The sequence below is a fragment of the Zootoca vivipara genome, chromosome 4 (genome assembly GCF_963506605.1).
Source record: "Zootoca vivipara chromosome 4, rZooViv1.1, whole genome shotgun sequence".
Classification (NCBI taxonomy): Eukaryota; Metazoa; Chordata; class Lepidosauria; order Squamata; family Lacertidae; genus Zootoca; species Zootoca vivipara.
This window is the reverse complement of record NC_083279.1, coordinates 59687893-59709898: the sequence shown is the minus strand read 5'-3', so window position 1 is coordinate 59709898 and position 22006 is coordinate 59687893. Positions and strand designations below refer to the sequence as shown.

Here is a 22006-nt window from a genome sequence, read left to right as displayed (position 1 = left end):
CTTCCATATCAATGGAGATAAATGTTGGAGTATCTATGATGTTCCAGAAAAAAACGCAAATGCACTCAGTTCTATGGTCTGAAGCATGCATCCCCAAACGTCGGCCCTCCAGATGTTTTGGACTACAATTCCCATCTTCCCCAACCATTGGTCCTGTTAGCAAGAGATCATGGGAGTTGTAGGCCAAAACATCTGGAGGGCCGCAGTTTGGGGATGCCTGGTCTAAAGTCAAGCAAACCAAAGTCTTGTGCCGTGTGTGTTTGATTAGTCTGTGTGAATTAATATCTCTGGCTGGCCATGTATTTTGTCCTTCTGAAAACAGTTAGGTCACCTGCTGATCCACAGTAGCACTAACTATTGTCCTGGTTATTTATCCTTATTTTGTGTGATATCACAATTGAACTAGTAAGTACATATCATGTGCCATCTGCCCTAGACAGGTTGTTCTCAGTTCGGTTTTCAATATAGGTATGTTGCTACCAACATGGTTTTTGCCTGGAGTTGGTGCGTCTCATCTTGGAATCGTGCAAATGTCTCTCTTTGCTCGGTAGACTGTAGTCCTTGGTATAAAATGTGTATCCTGATTGACAATGTATATCCAGTTCCAAATGGGAACAGCCACATCATTCATTCCGATCTGTTTTTATAAACACGGTGAAGAAATCTGTTGCTTTTACAAAATGAAAGGCAAGGTGCCATGCATGAATAATATTTTCATAGCTATAATGTAGCTCATCCGTAAGCATTTAGTGTTCCCAAGCTCAGATCCTTGAATGAATATATAAACACTGTGGGAGGGAGGTTATTGGTTTGTTATTGGGAGTTATGTATTTTCTATTCTCATTTTGTATTTTTATGTTGTGAACTGCCCTGTGACTTTCGGATGAAGGGTGGTATACAAACAAATAAAATACTGTATGGAGCCCCCTTACAGAGGGTGGACCATTGGTCCATTCACCTTTACTGACATTGGGTGTCTAGGGTTTCCGGTTAGATGCACACTTAGAAGTCCTCTTACATCTTTCCAGCTGGTGATCCCAGATATTAAAACTGGGACTTTCTGCATCCTAGGTATGTTCCTTCCTTCCTTGATGTCCAGAAGCAGCACCTCTTCCCCTTCTCTGATGGCATCATGACCACCTTTTTGTCATGGAAAGTTAGCATCCAATTGATACTAATGTTACTAGGTCCCTAGGGTTGCCATATTCCAAAGAACAAAAACCCAGACATGGCGACCCTACTTGAAAATGCGACACCTCCCCCCCCAATTCTTTGGTTTCTGCTGCCTCTCCTCTCAGCAGCAGGGTACAACGGGGAAGAAGAGTAGCAGGCCTCCACGGTGGCAAGTCCCGTCCCCAAACTTGCAAACAAAGCTGCTTCCCCCCTGCAGCTCAAGGGACCTGCATGGGCAGCAGTCACTACCGAAGGCTGGCAGATAGATGTTGGCCCGGGGCAGGGGAAGACATGCTGGGGATGAGACACCCCTCCCTCAGCCCTAAATTTCAAGGAAGCAGGTAGCAGGACAAAGTGTCCCTGAGCCACGAAAATGAGAGAGTGGGGCAGAGGGAGGGACTCACAGCATGCTTGCAACAAAACCGATGTGCCCAGTTGTGTTGCCATATTCCAAAGAGCAAAATAGAAGGTGCCCCCTGCAAGAAAAGGAAGAAAAGAGGCGGAAACACCTAAAAAAAGAAAAGTAAACTTGGGAGAAGTGGCACTAGGAGCTGCCATGCTCCCTCTTGGCTTGTGGCCCTGGCTTTCTTGTGGCAGGTTGTCCCTCTCTGATGCTGCAACTACCACTGCATCATCCCTCACCTGCCTTCATGGGCTGCCGGCTGTGGGCTGCAGTTGGGGGCTTGGAGCTTGCTGGGGACTTGCGCCCCACCATGCAATGAAGGAGTCCCCAAGGGCTGCAGCTGGGGCTGGACTGCCGCCGGGGTCTCACCTTGGCCTGCCGCTGGCTAGAGCTTTCCTGCACATCCAAGCCCCGCTAGAGCGTGCCAGATCATGGGTGGGAAAATCCTTTCCCCATGCTGCTCCTGCTCCTCCATGCCCAGGCTGCTCCTGCTTGACCCTGGACCAGGTGCTGCAGCCAGGAGGCCGAGCAACATTTAGAGGTGCCTGGAGAGGCCTTCCCTCCTTGCCCTACTTCGTTTGCCAGCTGCTTTTATCTTTTAAAGCCATCTGGGCGCCTCCCAGCGGTGGTGCCTGTCAACAAATGGGTTGCCCTGCATCTGGGTTTTCCTGAACATTTGGGTGATTTATTGAAATTCCGCACAGACACTATTTCCGCTGGACGAATCCTGGAAATGTCTGGGAAGATCCTGACGTATGGCAGCCCTAATTTAACAAGGCTATTTTAAGTAGCAATTAAAGGAGTCTTTACAGATGGACAAAGGGTAACTTCCTCACAAGTATATCTAAGTGTTTTTGGAAACTTGACAACCTGAACCAGAAGTGTTCTATTAGATGCTGATGTGCCTGAATCTCTACTGACAAATTATGTTGTGTACTGGGGATGATAAATGGATCCACCTACTCCATACTGTAAATTTTCTTTCACATTTTTAATGATGACTTAAGCTTTTTCTTTCTTTGGCTTCTGGAGCATTATTGAAGCTTTTTGGTAGACCCTGGGACAGTCCACTTTGCTGCACTAGCACCGATTTATGTTTTAGGGCAAGGGTGTTGCCCAGCTATGAAGCTTGGTGTGACTTTGATCAATTTGTAAGACACTTTATCTCCTCCATTAGCAAAATCAAATTGCAAATTGGATAGTTCAGACTTTCTTTCTTTTTAATCTCTGGTTTTGATCTTTCATGATTGGTTTCCTCTTTTTCCTCTCCTTGACAGGGTAATTAAACATGGCACTGAATGTGGACCTTTTCGCATCTTTTTATTTTATTTACAGGAAGCGTTTTTAATCTTGCTCTTGAGCAGATAAAGGACCCCAGAATGGTTTACAAAGATGTGTAATGACACATTCCCTTCCTTCTGGTGTTACAGTTTAAAAGTCAGGGTGCAAAGGAATGAGGGACTGTGAGGGTAGAGGGAAGAAACCTGTCAGTTGATCCTGGTTAACAGGGTTTGTGCAAGGATAAGCTGGAATAGAAAGAGTTTACCAAGGAGAGGAGCCAAACGCTTGTTGGTCCATCAGCTGAGTCAATGGAGAGACCCCACGGTCTTTTACTTTGCTTTTCCCTGATGGAATGGGGATGGAATGTTTTGATGGGAGCTGAATGAGGAGCTTAGGTCCTGCACTTACTTACTTACTTACTTACTTACTTACTTACTTACTTACTTACTTACTTACTTAATTTGCTGCTCTTCAACTGAAGATCACAGGTTGGTTTACAACATAAAAACACAACATAGAAAGACAAAATACATAACAATAAAAAACCCTCTCATGCTCTCACATACTGTACTTTACCTTGTATAAGAAGGTTTTTATTATTATAAATTACCGTAATTAATGTTAACAATTGGGGGTCGTCTTGTACATGAGTAGTACAGAGGGGGGACAGGTGAGCAGCCGCAAGCAGGAGCTTGTCAGTGGTGATTGGGCAGGTGATTGGTGGCTGTGACAAGGCCAAAATAATAATAATAATAAAGCTCAACAACTCTGGGCCATCTCCCCCCATTTTCATAATTTGGAGTTTCCAAAAGTAGGGGTCGTCTTAGACTCGGGGGCATGTTATACACAGAAAAATACGGTATGTGGTGGAGCACCTGGAGGCAGCATTCACATAATTCCCTCTGCCTCACATGGTAATTGCCTGCTACTTCACTGAGAAGCTTTCCTCATACTTTATGAATCATGATCCTAATTAAAGCTTCTGCAAGATGATCACTCAGACATTGCTTCCTCAGGGAATGGCAAGGAATTTTCAAGTCCTGTTCTAGAATATCAAACTTGGACATAATGGATGCACTTAATTTTAGATATTAAATCCACTGTCCCTATTCCTAGTGCATGTTTCTCTCATGCATTTCTTCACCTTCCAAATTATACGTGATTAAAGGAAAAGTTAGTCTGAGAAGCCTGGTGAGAGAAGGGCTTGAAATACACAAGCAGTGTTGTAGGGAAGCTTCAAGACGAACGGGATTCAAATAACATACTGTTCAGTTGTTGCTGTGGTAAGAAACTTTTATTAGAAGTGAACATTCCAGGTTTGTGGCCCACAAACCCGTTCACTTTGTGGCCCACAGTTGGTTGAAAATTAATAAAAATTGGGTTAAATTTCCAAAGACTTTATTAAAAGTAAATACAATGGATTGTGCCTGACATTGATGTGACCTTACCGTAATGTTCATGGTGATTTAAGTGATGCTTAATAGATCTCTCCTTGACATACCTGGCAACTTAGGACATAAATCTAAAAATCAATGTTTCTGTTAGCTTTTTATAGAACTCTAGAGATAGTAGCTGTGACAAGCCCTTCCTAAGGACAGAACAATTTGAAACCACAAGCCTCCATATAATACAATAGTGGAATGTGTTTCTGAGTCTTGCCTTTAGCAGTATTAAGGAATCAGGATGAATTTTGGAAATACAGGACTTGATCAAGTGCTCTACATGCTCTGATATGCCTGGGCATTAAAAGTGCCCTGCACACAATTTAGAAGGTTCATGAGTATTTCTATGGGCTCTACATACATTATTCCAGTGATGGATGTGGTCAGTCTCTCTTATGCCCAAGTCCTTCCCATTTAGTAGGCTTCTGTCAGACTGAAGCAAACCAGGAAATTCATACATGCATATGGAGTGCAGCAGATCTGTCTGTTTAAATTTCAATATAGCAAATGGATGTGATGAACTTGGAGTCTTCCTGTGAGACTGAATGAAGTGACCAGGGAATTCTACTAAGGGTTCTTCATAAGCATTTTTAAAGAGAGAGAAGAATGATGCCGCTATGCATTTAAGGGGGGGGGGGGAATCCCATGCAATACTACTCTGTAAACGAGTAAATGAATCCAGTCACTACATTTCAGTGTGGCTTGGTCGAAGATGGATATAACAAAAAACGCCTTCTTGTTGCTCCAATTTAGTTGTCTTGGCAGTGAAGCATAATTTTTGCAGCAGCAATTAAGATGGTAAGAACAGGGTTTGAAATACTATGGGTTGCAACTGCCATTCTCTAGTTAACGCAACACTAGATATTGTAGTGACATGGTAATAACAGTTCATCACAAAACCTAGTCTACTTAAGCACGGAATGCCAGAAGCCGGCTTACTCTGCAACAATCCATTTCTAACATAAAGAAAGCTGGAGAAGAACATAAAATTGTAGTATTACTTGATACTAACAAACAATAGGATAATGACTTACCTATTGAAGAGAATGCAGTATGGTATATACTATGCTGATGTAATAAATTATACATTGATCCAAGGAACATTTTGTTTTGGTGACCTGCTTTTACACACACACACACACACACACACACACACACACACACACACACACACTTCATAACACGTGCTTATTGAAAAGTTTCCAGAAAGAACTTCATTAACAGCAGCAAAGTTCATCATGACTCTTCCATTCTGCTGAATCATGCAGATGGAGAGAATGTTTGGTGTGAATAGCTATTCTAACAAGTTGTTATTCTACCTCTTATCCTCATTAAACAAAATGTGAGTAGATTGATGAAACAATAATTTTCTTTGGCTCAGGATTGCAGCCTAGCTGGGTCTGAACAGATTTATATCTTAAGAATGTCCAATAAGCCATTGCCTAGTTTAGGTTGCTACACCAACTGCACCTGGACCTATCAGCGGAGATGCATGCCTTGGCTACATCAAGACTGGACTGCAATGCACACTATATGAAGTTGCCTCAATGAGTCTTTGGAAACTGCAGTTGGTCCAGAATTCAGCTGGGGCACTTAGGGAAGCTTTGTTGTGTGAGCATACACTGCCCATTTTAGAACATCCACATTGGTTATCAAAAAACTGCGCAAGATGGACCAGTGGTTTGATTTGATATAAAGGGGCTTCCTGTGTTTCTAAACAACTTTGCTCCTGATCTCCTTTCTCCTTGGCTGCTCTTTTTCTTTAACAGTGTCTCTATTACTGTGGTTTGCTCAGTTGCCTGATAATCCTACTAAGGCATCTTCTTCTGTCATCCTTAGCATCCCAGCCTCTCCTTCCCTTATCTGCTTTTTGCTCTGCTTTTTCTTTCCTCCTTTTTGCATTTAGCTCCCTGCTGGGACGCAGGTGGCGCTGTGGGTTAAACCACAGAGCCTAGGGCTTGCTGATCAGAAGGTTGGCAGTTCGAATCCCTGTGACGGGGTCAGCTCCCGTTGCTCGGTCCCAGCTCCTGCCAACCTAGCAGTTCGAAAGCATGTCAAAGTGCAAGTAGATAGGTACCGCTACAGTGGGAAGGTAAACGGCGTTTCCGTGTGCTGCTCTGGTTCGCCAGAAGCGGCTTTCTCATGCTGGCCACATGACCTGGAAGCTGTACGCGGGCTCCCTCGGCCAATAACGCAATATGAGCGCCACAACCCCAGAGTCTGTCACGACTGGACCTAATGGCCAGGGGTCCCTTTACCTTTACCTTTACCTTTTGCTATGCTGTCAAGCTGCCTCTTACACTACTTCCCTTCCCGCAGCTTTTCTATGTGTATTGCCTACCCTACACTGTTTATTCTGCTTCCTTGACCCTGGGGCATCCAGCCAGGAGGCGGTGGGTCGTAGTCTGCTTGTGATCTTTTTAAAGTTACCATCCTGGCTTATAAAGCTACTCCAGCAAAATGGACATCTTTCCCTTCTGTCCCAGAAGCTGTTCTGCAAATGGTGATAGTTCTCTGAGAAGTTCTTGCATGATCCTAGCTAATCACAGCTGGAGACTTCAGTACCCTATGTGCAGTACAATACAAATACAGTAGTCAGTGAAACAGAGAGCCACACAGGTAGTTAGGTCTTTTTTGCTCATGTTTTCACACCTTTCTAACCATATTTGAACATCTTGAAAATTGTTGTGTGTGTGGCTAGAGGGTTTTGGAATAATAATGCCACACATCTCTTCTCCTGCATAAGATAGGGGGTGGGGTCTCTATAAAGCCTGGCTTGTATCAGCATCTGTAATGTTCTTTGTCTTGGGCTATAGACCACAATAATAAATGAGTTTTAAACCTGGCCATTATCGAAATGCTACTTGCATCTTTGACACTTGGATATAGTGTCTAGCAGATTAATTGTAAGTGGAAACATGCAATGGAATAATTCAAGATAGCTACAGAGAAGCCTTTGCACCTTTTTATTTTATAGGACCATTGTCGTTTTCATTGGTGGTCCTTCAGTGCAAATGTTTTCAACACCAGGATAAAAGTGGCAGTGTCTAGAAGTTCAACTATTTCAGTCTGAGTTTTGATTCTGACTTCATAGCTGTCAGCACAGTTGCTATGGGACTCATTGAGTCTGTATTTTTCCACACTTGACCTTGATATACAAAATAGCTGACAGTAGTATCAAATGGGAATTGGCAGGCCGTTACTAACGGATCCATTTTAAAACAACTTCCAGTAAACAAAACACTTAAGAGACATGCCTCTGACTTTTTAAAAATCTTCCTTTTTTTTTATAAAAAACCCTCTTTAAGATGATTAGCCAAGTCTAAGTGGAGGATGCTAGCATTACAGAGAGATAACTAAGCTGCTTATTTTAATACGGAAAATGGACTGCGATGCAGCCCTTAGTTTAAATGCTACTGAATTACAGAAGGAGACTGCATGTTTATTTTACCACGCATTAAGTCAACCAGCAAAATTAATTGTAATGAATGCCTTGTTTTCATCGCTGCAAACAAATTAATAAGCTATACTGCTTCTCTTGTACTTCACCTATGGATGTGATTAATGGTCAGTATTAAAGATGCTGGTATCTTTTGGCAGTACGAAAACCTGAATGTTTAACAAGAACACAATTTCAAATTAAAGTAATAAATCAGAATTACTCAGGGAAGTCCAGTGGCAGGCCACACTCTTCAGCTGGCATTGGGAATATAGTATTTTGTCCCGCGTAGTTTGGCAGCGGGCCTCTTTATCAGCTACTGTCTTTCCAGTCACGCTTGTGTTCACGTCTTTGCTACATGCTCTGCTGATTACCTTGGAAAAGGGCAATGCTGTAACTGTTCAACTGACCTTTCAGTTTATTTTCTCTTGTGTAATATGAAACATGAGCTAACAAAGTCTTAGTCTACTGATTTCCAGAAAGAAATCTGTCTCTTTGTATTTCGGCAGCTTTCTTCTCAAATTAGGGTGTCACCCTGCTCCCCACATTAATCTAAAGCAAAATAAATAAATAAAGCCAACACTCTCCTGCACAGGGATTATTTGAAGTGCTAAGCAGGCAAAATAATCTCTGGATCATGCAAACAGTGAGTCTGGGTTGATGGGAAGGGGGGGAAGAGAGAAGTTGCCTGCCATTCATGCAGTCTCCCTTGAATGAATCGAATTACTGAATGATGTACTGAGCCTTTTAGATCTCTCACACATGATTTGTCTGTGAAGCTTTTAACCAAGAAAGTTGCAAAGGCTTTCAACTATCTCAAATTTTCTTTTGAAAGTGTTACTTGAGTAATATGAAAATATATGGCTCAGCGGTGTTGACAGTAGCATTTAAAAAACAAAACCCTAAAGAGGGTTTAGAATGAACACTTGGGGGGGCATGTTTTGTAGCCTCCTGGGTTTCTTTGTCAGAAAACCTGTGTGTGTGTGTGTGTGTGTGTGTGTGTGTGTGTGTGTGTGTGTGTGTTTGGTCCCACAGCTAAAAGAAGAGTTGGAAAATTGTCAGTTGCTTCACATTTGGCCAAATGCAAAAAAAAATCCTCCAAGTTAAAAATTATTTACATTACCAAACTTTTAACACTTGTTCATGAAAACAAGCTTGCTGGAACAGACAATATTTTTATGCTTCCCCATAACATAAAGTTCTCTGGGTGGCTTAAAATAAGCCTTAAAAACCCACAATTTAAATACAAAGTTAATTCAGAGGCATGCTGACCTTAAATCAGGCATGGCCTCCAGCTGTTTTTGGACTACAACTTCCATCTTCCCTACCTAACAGGGCTAGAGGTCAGGGATAACAGGAATTGTAGTCCAGAAGCTGTTGGAGACCCAAGTTTGGGAAACCCTTATTTAGACCATAGTGGGCAAAACAATTTACTGGAGTAATTTTCTGATCGAAGTACCATTCTACACTAAAAGCAATGTCCTGATCATTCAGACTTCTCAATGACATTGTCTGGTATCTGATCACCATATTGGAGCTTCTTTGGACTTGTGGGCCAAACTACATATGACCTTATCTGGGTAGTTCTGACCTGCACTGCAGCCTCCCCTCCTTGCCACACATTGCAGGTATGGGTCTCCCAATTTCAAGGGAGTAGGTTCAGGGCTGTGCACCTGAAAATTGGCAGCTGCTGTCCTCCCAAAAAATGGCGGGGTGTGTGCCCTGCACCAGCAAATTTTGCAGTACAATCAAGGTGTTAGTCACATCAATGGGATCTTTGTTTGCAATGCACATTGCACAATGGGGAAATTAGAACAAGGCTGTGGCAGGGCACCAAAGGTTAAAGGCTCCTCCTTTTGCCAGGGTCCCATCTGGATCCCACTCAAACAAACAGTCTGGAAATTGGTAAAATAAACTAATAATACCACTCAGGGGGAGGACAACACAGGCACATGTAGTTTTGCCCGAAATTTTGTGGTATAACATGTGCAGCATGGGATAATGCAAGTTGATTGGATTACTTCTGTTATGCATCATGAAACAGGATCATGGATTTCATCCATGCACTTTTATATCTCCAGCCTTTCTGTCTTGTGGCTGGCAGTGGTTTAATGTTGCAGGAGTTGTACTCGGTTCACAGTTCTCTTGGTAGATACACAACTGACAGCTCTTTTGTGGTGCACTTCCCTGTTCCTCTCTCACATGAGCACCCCCGCCAATCACTTGTAAATGTTGTTGTTGTTGTTAAGTCGTTTCGTGACCCCATGGACCAGAGCACGCCAGGCACTCCCGTCTTTCACTGCCTCCCACAGTTTGTTCAGACTCATGTTCGTAGCTTCGAGAACACTGTCCAACCATCTCGTCCTCTGGTGTCCCCTTCTCCTAGTGCCCTCCATCTTTCCCAACAGCAGGGTCTTTTCCAGGGAACTTGTAAATGTATTTGAGTTTTATTCCCAAAACCCGATTCAAGAGGATCAGGTAATCAATGTGGCCTTTTAAGGTGTTTTTTTAATTTTTTTTTTTAAAAAAATGACTAAATATGAAGATGCCAGCATTCTTTCCCATTTATGTCATTTGAGTTGGGACACTTGTACTGAAGCTAGAGGTTAGAGGCATCATTAAGTGAAGTGATGCTGAAGTAGGTGTTAGATAAATGGCACCCGTGGGTCCCAATACAAAGCAGGCCACTAAATCTTCAAGGCTACAACTACCATACACTACACTTACAAGGTAGTAATGCCCCTTGAGTATTGCTTTTGAGCAGTCATGCTTAAAATGCAAAGCATAAAAAATGATTTGATACAAACATTTTCAAACTCGTTAATTTTTTTTAAAAGTTGTCTTTTGATTTGCAGCTGTGTTAATTCCACAGGGGTCTTTCCGTTGTTCTCAGAAGCTTAAACAGTCCATTATAGACAGTGAGAATTATATTTACTAGCATAACTGAATCTACATAGTATTGTTGCCTTGTTTCGCTCCTTGAGTCTCTCACAGAAGTAACAGTAATTGTACAGGTATTGCTTAGCTCACGAGGTGAACCTCAGGCCGAGAGGCGGAATGTGGCTTTCCATGTGTCTCTGTCTGCCCCAGACCGTGACTATTTCCAAGCCACACCCCTCCCTATACTGTTCTTCACATTCTATGAGTGCTTCTTAATATATGGAATGTGTTCTTGAATTGTGATAATGCTTCTTGTTTGCCTGAATGGAGAGATAGGTTCTGTACCCCTGGCTTAGCTCGATATGGAAATGCAGTTTTGGAGGGAAAGTCTTGCCTGATAAATTTCTTACTTGTCATGCTCAGTGAATGGTTGCAAAGGCTACCGTACATCTGTTAAAATGGCAAAGGAACTTGGAAGCAACTTCTTACTTGGCAAGAAAGATCCCTTTAAGTTAGCATTAAACCTTGCAATCCCTTGTGGTCTACTGTGCTTTTAACATGTTTTCCCTTCACCATTTATGCAGAAAACCAAAATTAGGATTGCAAAAGAGAAAACAATCAATACAAAAGCCATGTGACACATGCTTGGTATAGGACTAACAGTTTGCCCCTAATAACTGTTGAATATACATCAACACGTATCTACCAGTATTTCCTTTGAAATTCTGGTTAACTTTTGTTGTCTCAACTTTTTGCTTTATTTTTTGTTTTTGTCTATTTTACTCATATGAGTGCTGCTCACATGAATTTATTTTAGTAAAAAGTTAAAAACAAAACAAAAGAGGATTGCATGAAACAGTGAACTGAAGTTAGGTAGCAAGTGTTAAATAATCCATCCATTTTGCAGGCTCTAGCCAAGGAAATGACTGATTAGTTCAATCAATGTATGAAATCCCACCAACCTTCCACCACTGCTTCTTAGCTCTTTCTGCCTTTTTAGGGTTTCCAGGTGACAATGCAAAAGTAACCGCAGAAGCCACAGCCAATAAAAATAACCCACCCAAGTATCCCTTACAGGAAGCAGCCTTCCCCAACCTTCTGCTCTCCAAACATTTGAACTATAAAACTTATTCCTGGCCATTGGCTGTGCTGGCAGGGTCTGATGGGAGTTGTAGCCCCAAATATCTGAAGGGTAGCACATTGGGGGAGGATGCTATGGGGTTACAAATTATTTCACTCCCTGTCCTCAGTCCAAGCCTTCCAATCCTTCAATCCATACTTCCCTTTTACTAATGCCACCATCTCTGTATTAAACATTAGGAGATTTTGTTTGTGCTGCTCCTTGTCCAGGCAGTTTGGAATGATTAGCATTTGCATGTCCACACCATTTCAGCCAAATCAATGACAGGACGTTTCCTTGTCAAAGGAAGAATACAATTACATATTTCCACACCATACAATGTGTTTTGTAATGGACACATTTTCTGTGGAAATTGCCACTGCTATATATTGTAAATTTTCAACAAAAGCCTTTTTTCCCACCAGCTTAATTAGTAATGCAATGGTTATACACGATTACTACATAATTAGTAACATAATGCAATGAAGGTGGAAGTGGGCAGTTTCAAAGTTGTAATTAACTTTTTCCAGAGGACTAGTTGTGGTAAGCATGCATTAATTTGCATAATAAATAGAGGAACAGGGTAGGAAGCTGCCTTATAAAAAGTCAGAGCATTGATCCATCTACCTTGACTTGCAGCAGTTCTTCACTTTTCCTGTAAAGTTAGAACATCCTAGGTACACACTTTTTGTTGCACAAGATAACTGATGGCAATCAAAAATGAAGGGAAACAAATAAGAGTAGAATCCAAAGAATTTTATACATGTGATTCTTTGTGCACATATATCACAAATGTAGTAGTACATTTGTATGTACTGGAATGTAGTAATAGAGGGATACAATCTATTTAAGAGAAATAGACCAAACAGGAAAGGAGGAGGAGTAGCTTTATATGTTAGGGATATGTATACCTGTGAAGAGATCCAGGATTTAAAACTTCAAAGCCAAATTGAGAGTATCTGGGTCAAAATTAAGGGAGAGAAAAACAACAGTGATCTCATTGTGGGAGTTTACTATAGATCCCCAAGCCAAACTGAGGACACAGATGATGCCTTCCTGGAAGAAGATGGCCAAGCATTCCAAAGGAAGTGAGATAGTAGTAATGGGGGATTTCAACTATCCTGATATTTGTTGGATGTCAAACTCAGCCAAGAGCATAAGGTCGAACAGATTCCTCACTGGCCTTGCAGACAACTTCATTGTCCAGAAAGTGGGAGAAGCAACAAGAGGATCAGCCATTTTAGATCTGGTCCTAACCAATAGTGATGACTTGGTTAGTGGGGTAGAAGTGGCAGGATCATTAGGTGGGAGTGACCATGCTCTTCTGGAGTTTATTATCCAGCGGAAAGGAGCAACCAAGCATACTAAGGTCCAAATTCTAGACTTTAAGAAAGCCGACTTCAGAAAACTTAGGGAAACGCTGGGTGAAATCCCATGGACAGTAATACTAAAAGGGAAGGGAGTTCATGATGGTTGGGAGTTTGTTAAAAGGGAGATATTAAAAGCACAACTTCAGGCAATACCAATGAGACGGAAACATGGAAGGTGCCTAAAGAAGCCAGGCTGGCTATCTAAAGAACTTTTGACTGAGTTAAGATTTAAAAGGGATATGTACAAAAAATGGAAAAGGGGGGAAATCTCCAGAGAGGAATTCAAACATATAGCCAGCACGTGTAGAGACAAAGTCAGAAAAGCTAAAGCACAGAATGAACTCAGGCTCGCTAGAGAGGTTAAAAGCAACAAAAAGGGCTTTTATGGGTATGTCCGTAGCAAAAGGAAAAACAAGGAAACAGTGGGGTCACTCAGAGGAGAAGATGGTGAAATGCAAACAGGGGACAGAGAAAGGGCAGAACTCCTCAATGCCTTCTTTGCCTCAGTCTTCTCCAAGAAAGAAAACAACGCCTGACCTGAAGAATATGGAGCAGATGATTCAGCAGGTGAAATACAGCCCAGAATAAGTAAGGAGGTAGTACAAGAATACTTGGCTAGTTTAGATGTATTCAAGTCTCCAGGGCCAGATGAACTACATCCAAGAGTATTAAAAGAACTGGCAGAGGTGATTTCAGAACCACTGGCAATAATCTTTGAAAATTCCTGGAGAACAGGCGAAGTTCCAGCAGACTGGAGGAGGGCAAATGTTGTCCCTATTTTCAAAAAGGGGGAAAGAGAGGACCCAAACAATTACCGCCCAGTCAGCCTGACATCAATACCAGGAAAGATTCTAGAGCAGATCATTAAGCAAACAGTCTGTGAGCACCTAGAAAGAAACTCTGTGATCACTAAAAGTCAGCATGGGTTCCTGAAAAATAAGTCATGTCAGATTAATCTGATCTCATTTTTTGACAGAATTACAAGCCTGGTAGATGAAGGGAACGCTGTGGATGTAGCCTATCTTGATTTCAGCAAGGCCTTTGACAAGGTGCCCCATGATATTCTTGTAAAGAAGCTGGTAAAATGTGGGCTAGACAATGCTACCATTCAGTGGATTTGTAACTGGCTTACTGACCGAACCCAAAGGGTGCTCATCAATGGCTCCTCCTCATCCTGGAGAGTAGTGACTAGTGGGGTGCCACAGGGTTCTGTCTTGGGCCCAGTCTTGTTCAACATCTTTATCAATGACTTGGAAGATGGGCTTGAGGGCATCCTGAGCAAGTTTGCAGATGACACCAAATTGGGAGGGGTGGCTAACACCCCAGAGGACAGGATCACACTTCAGAATGACCTTAACAGATTAGACAACTGGGCCAAAGCAAACAAGATGAATTTTAACAAGGAGAAATGTAAAGTACTACACTTGGGCAAAAAAATGAAAGGCACAAATACAGGATGGGAGACACCTGGCTTGAGAGCAGTACATGTGAAAAGGATCTAGGAGTCTTGGTAGACCACAAACTTGACATGAGTCAGCAGTGTGATGCAGCAGCTAAAAAAGCCAATGCAATTCTGGGCTGCATCAATAGGAGTATAGCATCTAGATCAAGGGAAGTAATAGTACCACTGTATTCTGCTCTGGTCAGACCTCACCTGGAGTACTGTGTCCAGTTCTGGGCACCACAGTTCAAGAAGGATACTGATAAGCTGGAACGTGTCCAGAAGAGGGCAACCAAAATGGTCAAAGGCCTGGAAACGATGCCTTATGAGGAACGGCTTAGGGAGCTGGGTATGTTTAGCCTGGAGAAGAGAAGGTTAAGGGGTGATATGATAACCATGTTCAAATATATAAAAGGATGTCATATAGAGGAGGGAGAAAGGTTGTTTTCTGCTGCTCCAGAGAAGCGGACACGGAGCAATGGATTCAAACTACAAGAAAGAAAATTCCAGCTAAACATTAGGAAGAACTTCCTGACAGTAAGAGCTGTTCGGCAGTGGAATTTGCTGCCAAGGAGTGTGGTGGAGTCTCCTTCTTTGGAGGTCTTTAAGCAGAGGCTTGACAGCCATCTGTCAGGAATGCTTTGATGGTGTTTCCTGCTTGGCAGGGGGTTGGACTGGATGGCCCTTGTGGTCTCTTCCAACTCTATGATTCTATGATTCTATGATTCTATGATCATTGCTTCCTTACCAGCTGCATCACACAGTTCCATAAGGTACACTGTGGATGAGCCACTGCATTAGGAAGTCCTGCACCCTCCACAACCCGACAAAAGAAAAAAGATCTGCTGTACATGCAGTGTTCCACACACTTGTTCAAGTCCTAGCCTTTACAGGAAAGTCGCTATATATAACACATCCAATTAGCATCCAAAAGCACAGACACACACAAGAATATTTGAAAAAGATTAAATTGTAATAATGAAGTCCTTCCTTGACATTTCCAGTCATCGGCTGCTATTTGGTAGAGATGTAAACACTAATAAGTAATTAAAATTTAGTAAGTGAGCTGCATATTTTAAAAAAATTCACAAGAAAGTTATTTGACAGCCTTAAAAGACAGTAAATATTCCCTTAAAGTGCATGAGGACAATGCCACCGTCATCTCCCTGATTAATTTATCTTAATATGAAACCACCATTTAGGACTATATAGTCATCAGCAACTAAGAAGTGCTGAGATTTACAGAGTGTAAAATAAGGTTTGAAATCAAGTGTCAGCACTTGCCATAAGAGTATGGGACTAGATTTCCTACCTGTCTTCCTCTGGAATGGCACCTGTGCCTTGAATTCATACATGACAAGTAAGAAATTAATCAGGCAAGGCTTTCCCCCCAAAACTGCATTTCTATATCGAGCAAGCTAGGGGTACAGAGCCCACCTACGATACATAGACTCTATACTGGTAGACTTCAGGTATGAATATAGCTTGGGATGTCCTAAATGGTTTCAAGAGTTCTTTAAGAAAAAGAGAGTGTGTGAGAGAGAAGTTTACTTCTCTATATCTGTATTTGTATTTATATTCATGTATACATATATTCATATCCTGAAACCACATTCCAATTCATGAGGATGCTGATCTCAATGCCCTTAATACTAGGTTGCTCATCACTAACTCCTGCTTGGATCGTGCAAAAGACCAGGTCAGCACAGTGCCTGCACCTCTTGGGGTCATGCTTGATATTAGCTGATGTTATTCATGGCCCAGTATTACGCATATAGGTAATGATTACCTATGTGAGCAGAGCAAAGAGGCTGAAAGGTTTTTGTACTACAGCAGATTCTGCTTCACTGTGTCCCACTACCCACTTAAATACAAACACTCTGCTCCTTTGGGATGGGAAACTGCAATGCAGATGGGCAGTGCTTCTGTTTTGGGGTTGCTAGTGACGGTTTCCCCACAATGTCCTGTACCCTTTGCCAGAGACTGGATTCACGTATATTGCGGCAACTTGTTTTCTCGCTGTGCTTTGACCTTTTCCCCTCCAAAAGTGCATAAATCGTCTTTCCCCCACCTTTTTGTTTGACTTATATTTTATGCATTCAAATTAAATTGCAACAAGCTTTAAAATTCTATCACCTGTCACACATGTTTGTTGAGAAAACAACTTTTATATTTAGAGCTCTAGATAGCGAGAGAGTGTTATATACTGCATAATAAGAGAACTGACTATGGAGGTTACAGAAATCATTACACTGTTTTGATGCATGATACCCCATGGGCAAATTTCCCAGTTGTAATGTTGGGGTTTCTATGTGTGGAACAAGAGCATTATAAGAACATGCCCACTATCCTCAGACTCTGCTTCTTCTGAAATTCTTACTGGCTGTGAGGTAAATACCCGCCTCTGGAAAAAAAAGCTGTTGGGGAGCCTTAACCTTGCGAGTTAAAAAAAGTAGTATAATCAACTGGAATAACGAATAAATGAGACCTAAGGACCCTCTTAATACGATGTCTCTAAAGTGACTCTTTCTATACCACAGCTTTAAATAAACCTGAGACTGTTTCCCAGCAGTGGTATTTTCCCCCAAGGTGTAATATCTTAGTTGTCACTATGATTGATGTTTCCTTTGAACAAATGACCCTTTTAAACTAGATAAAACTGAGTATCTTACAATAGAGGTGCCATGCTCTAGCTTTTGTTTTATGAAGAAAAACTGTTTCTCAAGGAAAGTGTGGGATGTTTTGGTGGCCATTTGCTTTAGCATAATGATCCTAGTATTTTGAAAAATTAGCCTTTTAATAATTGGATTCGGTGGAGTGCCACATAGCTGTCATAGTGAATAAGAATTCACTCCATCAGTTCAAAGCTACTAGTCACAGAACATATAGTATTCTTATAATGCCAGATATACCTAACTTTTAGAGTTTAAAATTTTACGATCTGAACATTTGATGATGCTTAAGAGGAATACTGGGACTATCATCTAATAGACTTGACTGAACAAGTCCTAAAATGGGACTTTCATTGGCAGCTTTACTGAAATTATTTAGTAATACTTTCCTTCATTGCATTTTTCTGTTGAAAGGTATAGTCTCTTCCATCGCATCTTGAAGAACATTGAAGAAAATGAAGGTGGCCTTGACAAATTTACAAAGAGTTACCAAACATTTGGAGTCAACAGATTTATTGATGGAGGATTGTACTGTAAGGAATGGGCTCCTGGGGCAGAAGCTGTGTTTCTTACCGGAGACTTCAGTAAGTATTTCCAAGCACATGTTTTATGTCTTATCCTCTGGATGCATCTTGGAGTTGATTCTGTTTTTATGGCTATATTTTCATGGCTCTGTACATTAGTTCTTTTAAATAAAGGACTGTCAGCTTCAGCGCTAAGTGCAAAATTCTTTGTTGCCAGGTTATCACTACAATCTTAACAGTACGTATATCAGAAAACGCAGTTCAATGTTGAGAGGGGAATGTTTGAGTGAAAAATGGGTGGCATCCACTGATGCCCAGCCACTTGCTTAATGGGAATCCACTTGCTCAATGGGATGTTTGGTATCTCTTTTTTCCCTTCTCAGGGGGATTTTGGTGGGCTGCCGAAGAAAGAGAGGAAGGAAAGCCCCATTGCGCAAGCAGGTGCCTGCAAGTGCTATGTTTGATATGAAGCTTAATTTATTTCATACATTTATATGCTTTTTGAGAAAGTTTCTCCACACAGTGACTTTAAAATTAAAATGGTATCTGAAGAATGCTTGTGTGTGACATAAATTGGGATTGTTTTAGAAAGGTTGCTTGGTCCCATGTGGTGGTAGTGTTGTCAATAGTTTTGGACAATGATTGGGAAGACCCAGGTTCAAATCACTTACCGTAATTAATCATGAAACACACCAGGTGAACTTGCTGGTTCACTATTTGTCAGTCTTACCTGGCTCACAGGATTGTTGTGAAGATAAAATTGGGGGTGGGGAGCGACACACCATGTATGCCACCTTGAACTTCTTGGACGAAAGGCAGGTTGCAAATAAAATGTTAAATACATCTAGACATATTAATTTATAGCTTCTTCTCTAATAAGAGAAAATAGTAATTTTTTTTAAAGTATTCCTTTGAATGACTATTTGGAAAAGATGGGACTGCTATTGGAAATACATGGCAGCAGAATCCAACTGACTTCGAGGTCCTTCACCTTTTGGCATGTAAGTGGCACAAAGGCAACAGAAGTGACTTCAAGAAGTGCCACACCTTTCTGGGAATTTTATTATTTGGACTAGAGGTGTCTTAAGTGTAGCCTTCTAGTACTCTCTGTTCAGTTCTTTGGACTCTGCAAGGCCACACCCATTTCCCAGGCCACATTGGCTCTGCTCTGAGCCCTCCTTAAGTCCTTTGGATGGCTGGAATGCATTCTTGAGCTGTGGCAATGCCTCTTGATTGATGTAGAACAGAAAGATGTTCCACCTGAAGGAGTTGGCTTTCAATAAAAGAAAAGGCAAGGAAAAGAAACCCTGCAATAGGGAGAAATAAGAGTAAGGTGAAATCCTATGTTTACTCAGATATAAGTCTTATTGAATTTGGTGGGGCTTGCTCCCAAGTAAGTGGGGTTAGGACATAAACCTATGGTGGCAAAACACATATTATATATTACTTCTCAAGCTTTCTGGCAATGTGGATGGAGGTTTAAATGGAATGAGGTAAACTAAGAATCACCACTGAAGACAGCAATTGGAAGTTGCTGTGAGCAAAAGTAATAATATGGGCAGACCAGAGCACAAAGCATTACAATAATCAAGATGTGAAATATTAAAGGTCAAATAAGCGTTTTGAAGTTGAAACAGAGAAAGGAAAATATGAGCTTGAGCAACACTGCTAAATATAAAAATGACAAGATTTGACAACAGAATCAATTTGGTGGAAAGAGAAAAGTCAAAAATTGTACTAAGACACTACATGTAATCAAGTTTGTGGAACATAATTTTCAACAGAATATATATGTTTGTGTGAGAGGGATTTTTTTCATCCTAAATAATCAGCTGTTTGACCTATATTAAACTTCAGGTGGCACTGAGGTATGCAGACAGAAGTAGCCAAAGGATGGTCAGGAATGTAGTAATGATTAGCAGTAGAAAAAAGATAAGTAATGTCGAAAGCTGTCAGCATAGAAAAGCTACTGGAATCTAAAAGAGGAAATGAATTTTTTCAATGTGTGAAAAAAGATGGATCACGAACAATGGATCTGAAGATCCCCCACAGACTGAGTAGAAGAAAAGAGAGAACTGCTGGCAAATGCTGAAAGCATATAAAACATAAAATATAAAAACAAAACCAAGTGAAAACTCCAAAACGCTAGACTAAAAAGAAATGTGGTGAAGAGAATCAAAAGCAGCATCTATACTGGCGAATAAAGAATCAAAGGCCATGATTCTTTCCTAAGAGATTATTACTCATGAAAAAGGTCTTACTAATGTTTCCAGGTTGAAGAGACCAAAAGCCAGATTGAAATGGGGGTAAAAAAGTTACTCAAAATATCCTGAGACAAATAGATACCAATCAATCAACAACCTGATAACAATACAGACGAGTACTAAAAAAAAAAAAATCTCTTTTTTTGTAGAAGGCATTGGTTGGGAGGTCGACAGGGGCTTGCATAAGGAAGGAAACTTTATATAACACATTCTGATCCTGCAGGGTCAACATGTAAAGCACAGTCGAACTAAACTGAAATTAGAAAGTTGATAGCAGAAATTAGATGTACTTGGCTTACAGTCGGCAAACTTATAAATTACTCTAAGAGCTTGATGTGCTTATTTTCATTCAATAACTGGCTGACATACTCTTAATTTGAGTGTCTTAATTGATTTGGGTTTCAAAAAGAGCATTAAAAAATATTCTAGTGCCAGAAAACATCTCTCAGATAGAACTTGTTTGCTGTGCCTGTCGTGGTTTACAACAAATGAACCTTATTGGTTCCATGCAATAGTGCTAAGTGTTCAGTGATCAGATGCTGAGTGAAGCGCTAGTTTCATTCAGCTACTAAGTGTGCATCTGCTATTGTGAATCCCAGTATATCCTGGTCCAAGAAAACAACAACTTGAAAGGCAAGAAGAAGTTCACCATTGGTCACTCTCTCCATATATGCACATGACATGCTATATCACTTCCTTTGGCTATGCTGATTGTAAGATAAAATCTGATCTTTGGTTTTCACACGTAACCTTCCAGTTTAGTACCGTTAGCTTTGCACTGAGATGATTGGACTGGACGCATTTACATTTTTATTATGTATGTCAGTCTTCCTCCAGGGTGACCAGAGGCAAAGAATGTGGATTCTGTACCTCTTAAATAATTTGATAGAAAAAGGACATTTGCCAGATTCTGCATGTCATGCAAAACTCTCCCCAATGTTCTTAAATGGATTGAATGCATCTCTTTATAAACTTAACATCACTACTTCAAGATGCTAATAAAACTAATCAGTAAGATGTCTGGACTGACTCTTCCTTTAGTCTTCTAGATGAAAAATTATGTCAGTTGCCCTATATATCTTATTCATCATCAGTCAAAGTAGAAGATTTATTCCCAAGGGGGCAGTTAATGGAATCAAAAGGCCTAAGGAATGGAAGTTGTCATTAAATGCAGATGGGTATTAGTAATATTCCCAGGAGGAATTGGGCTGCAAAATCCCTAAGACGTAGAATCAAGTTGCTAGTGATGTGCTTGCTTTAATATTATATCTTTTTCACCTACCTTTACATTTCAATTATGTTAAAATACTTCAAATTTAGATTGGTTTCTGTTTTTATATTTTGTACAGCACCTAATAGGTTTTAGGGGCTTTGGAAATAAATCAAATTAAATGCAGAATTTATTATTAACTTGGGAGCTGCTTGAAACTCAGAACTGAGTTTCTAGAAACTAAGACCTAGAATGCCAGATTCCTTTTAAAACTTCTTTTACCAAGTAACTGTGCTATGGCACTTCATTATGAGCAGAGAAGGTGTACCAGGGCTGGAACTAAACCAGCCCCCCCCCTTCTGTCTCTCTAGAGGTTCAGTATTTGTCCTCTTCCTGTTCCTTTTGCAGGGAGAATTGCTTAGCTTCCATCTGCCCATGACACTGCAGGATGAGAAATAAGTGTGTGTGAGTGAGAGAGAGTACACACCACCCTTTATTTTAACTTTCATTGTGGGCCTCCAGTTGCGTTAAACCAAACGTCTCTTGACTTACCCCAAAAAAGCCACTCAAGACTATTAAAAGAACATTCACAGCATTACGATTTGTCAATTAGTAGTTTTAAAAGCTTTGTAAATCATGTATATGAGGCAATTAGTAAGCTGAAGCTCTGATACGAGAGGCGGTATTGACATTATAGTTTCCTGAAAAGCTTCTGGTAAATGACACTGAATATTTTATTTACACATTTTATTGCTTAGTAACTAAGGGAGTACAAGCAAAATATCAG

The 22006-nt window shown here is 40.9% G+C and overlaps 1 protein-coding gene across 2 annotated transcripts in view; it reads left to right on the top strand.

Moving 5' to 3' along the window:
* The window catches only part of GBE1 (1,4-alpha-glucan branching enzyme 1), a 160463-nt gene that overhangs the window by 22291 nt on the left and 116166 nt on the right, over nucleotides 1-22006 (top strand). For both annotated transcript variants that reach the window (XM_035114821.2, XM_035114820.2), the window contains exon 2: nucleotides 17636-17805. In XM_035114821.2, coding sequence (XP_034970712.2) covers nucleotides 17636-17805 — 170 coding nt within the window. The remainder of the gene's footprint in view (nucleotides 1-17635; nucleotides 17806-22006) is intronic.